The sequence below is a fragment of the Rhea americana genome, unplaced genomic scaffold (assembly GCF_003343005.1).
Source record: "Rhea americana isolate MKP2758 unplaced genomic scaffold, rheAme1 scaffold_420, whole genome shotgun sequence".
Classification (NCBI taxonomy): domain Eukaryota; kingdom Metazoa; phylum Chordata; class Aves; order Rheiformes; family Rheidae; genus Rhea; species Rhea americana.
The window spans coordinates 132,389-134,894 of record NW_028186558.1 but is presented as its reverse complement, the minus strand read 5'-3'; the positions used below and the strand labels follow the sequence as shown (position 1 = coordinate 134,894).

Sequence of the window (2,506 nt, the reverse complement as noted above, 5' to 3'; positions counted from 1 at the left end):
AGTCCCCCAGATCTGCTCCCAGCCCCCTGGCTCCCCCGGTGGCCCCCAGCTCCCCTCCAGGCATGGCCCCACTCTGGGCCCCCAGGTTGCTTCTCAGCTCCCAGCTCCCACCCTTGTCCCTTCCAGTCCCGCGCTGGCCGGGACGAGCAGCGCTGGGGCGGCTTGCGAGGGCAGCGGGCTCGGGGACATGGGACCCTGCAGCTGGCGAGCAGAGGTGCCAGGCTGGGGCTGGGGTCGTGCCAGGAGCTGGGCCTGGGGTAACTGCTTTGCTGTCGGGCACCAGGCTGGGGGGAGATGCCGAGACCAGCGGCAGCCCTCAGCACGAGGCCAGCACCTACCCGCGGCCATGCACCGCACTCGGCTGTGCCACGTGCCAAGCCCGGAGCGTGGATGCAAAATTCCCCTTCTCCTTCCCCCGGCCGTGCCCCGACTCCTGCGCTGGGAGCACCCTGTCCCCAGAGACTGCCGCCCGCGCTCCCCAGCACTTGCCGTCACCTCCAGGGCTGCTGGTGGCCTCCCCAGACGCCTGCTTTGCCCAGCATCGTCTGCCTCTGTGGTGCACAGTGCCTTGCACAGGCTGCTTGGCATGGCATGGCACAGCACAGCATGGCAYRGCACAGCAYGGYRTGGCACGGCACGGTGTGGTACGGCACGGCACAGCACAGCRTAGTGCACCGCGACACAGCGCAGGGACCTGAGCCCCCCTCTCCGGAGCCCCAGGCCCCACCGAGGCCTGAGCATCGCCGGGGCCGTGCCACGGTGCGGCAGCCAGCACCGTGCCGTGGGGGCGCAGTGCCACCGCGTGGGGATGGGCACGCACAGCACGGGCGCCCACGGTGCCCGCCCGCGGGGCGCCCCGGGGCAGAGCCCGGCCCTGGCCGCCCACGGGCCCTGCACCACCAACGCCGGCCGGCAGCTCCTGGCAGACTCCGCACGGYGACAGGGATGGGGACAGGGACAGGGGTGCGATGCATCGCTCCTCCAGCATCCCCAGTGCTCCAGGCCCTCAGCGCCCGGACGCGGGCGTCCGGCAGGCCTGCGGGAGCGGAGGGCACATCCTGGGCTGCTCCGCAGCGCGGCATCCCCACACGCCGAGCACCAGCAGCCTCCCGGGCACTGGGGCATGCGCCGGCTGCATGCACCAAGCTGCCAACACAACGGGCAGGGGGCCGGGCGCCCCCACCCTCACCTCCACCTCTGCGTTATTCCTTTGCAAGGCTCCCTTCCAGCCTGGAGCATCATCACTGGGAATCTGCAGGCAAATTGCTCATTAATTCCAGCTCATTATCCGGCATTTAGTGCYGTGCTGGGGAACGAGGCACTGACACAAGGAGGAGGGGGGTAGCGGGGAGGCAGCAAGGCCCAGCCGCCCCGAGCCCAGTGCCAGCCCCTCCGCAGGCGATGGGGGTTCAGACCTGGCTGCGAACGCCTAGGCATCTGCAGCTCGACCCGTCCTCGTGCAGGTCCCCATGCCAGGGACGGGCAGTGGGGCGGCAGGAAGCAGTACCAGGGCACAGTGCCATTCCCGCCACACGGCTCCAGGCCCTTCCCGGAGACAGCCAGGGCACCACGGCGGAGCCATCGTGCGAGGCCATGCTCGGAGCGGCCCAGTCGTGGGGTGCAGGACCCCGAGCTCGCTCTGCACATCGGGCTGGCAGCCCTTCCYGGCTCCAGAGCCCAGAGCACAGTAGGGAAGTCCCACTGGGCTGCCGGCTCCTGCCTGGATTCAGCACCTTCCGCGCATGGTTCTGCTTCCCACGGGGCAGCATCGGCTGCCTCAACCCTCCCCATGCTCGGCATCGGGCTCCAAAGCCCCCGCGCCCACCGTCCGGCGGGGATCCCTGCGGAGAGGCGTGCCCGCGGAGCGGCTCCGGGCCGGAGCACCCCGTTGACGCCAGCCCGGCTCGTGCACGTTCCACAGGCGGTACGAGCGGCGCTGAGCAGCGACCAAGCTGCCCCGCTACCTGCGGCTGCCACCGAGCCAGGGGCCGAGCCAGGAGCCTCGGCGGCTGCCGCCACCACGTGCAAAGCCGCTCCGGCGCATCGCTCCGGAGCCGCCCACGTGCCAAGCGGGGAGCCTGGGGTCTGGGCCCGGCGTCGCACGGAGCAAAGGCAGCCCGCAGCGGTGGGTGGCCGTGGGGCCGGGGTGGCAGGGGGTTCGGCGCAGTGTCCCCCCTGCCGCTCTAGGCGCTGCGGGGGTTGGGAAAGGGCCCCGGCGTCCGAGCCGCGGGGGGTGACCGGGGGTGTCCGGTGTCGCCCGGGGCGCCCGTCCCGGCGAGACCCCCGCGCCGGTTCCGGGGAGGCCCCGCCTCCCCCCGCCCCCCCGCTGCAAACCGGCATCCGCGGGGTGGGGGGGCGCCGAGGCGGCGCCGAGCCCCCCCGGCCCGGCCGCGCTCACCTGCATCGCGGGGGACCCGGCGGAGAGGAGCAGGAGGAGGCCGCGGAGGAGGCGCATCCTGCAGGCGCGGACCCCGCCGGTGCCGGTGCCGGTGCCGGTGCCGGTGCC

At 73.0% G+C, this 2,506-nt stretch overlaps 1 protein-coding gene across 1 annotated transcript in view; it reads right to left on the bottom strand.

Moving 5' to 3' along the window:
- The window catches only part of OLFM2 (olfactomedin 2), a 14,446-nt gene extending 11,950 nt beyond the window's left edge, over positions 1 to 2,496 (bottom strand). Inside the window, exon 1 of the mRNA XM_085315167.1 lies at positions 2,399 to 2,496. Within this exon, the coding sequence (XP_085171293.1) occupies positions 2,399 to 2,455 (57 nt within the window). The 5' untranslated portion in view covers positions 2,456 to 2,496. The remainder of the gene's footprint in view (positions 1 to 2,398) is intronic.
- Positions 2,497 to 2,506: the final 10 nt, after the last annotated feature.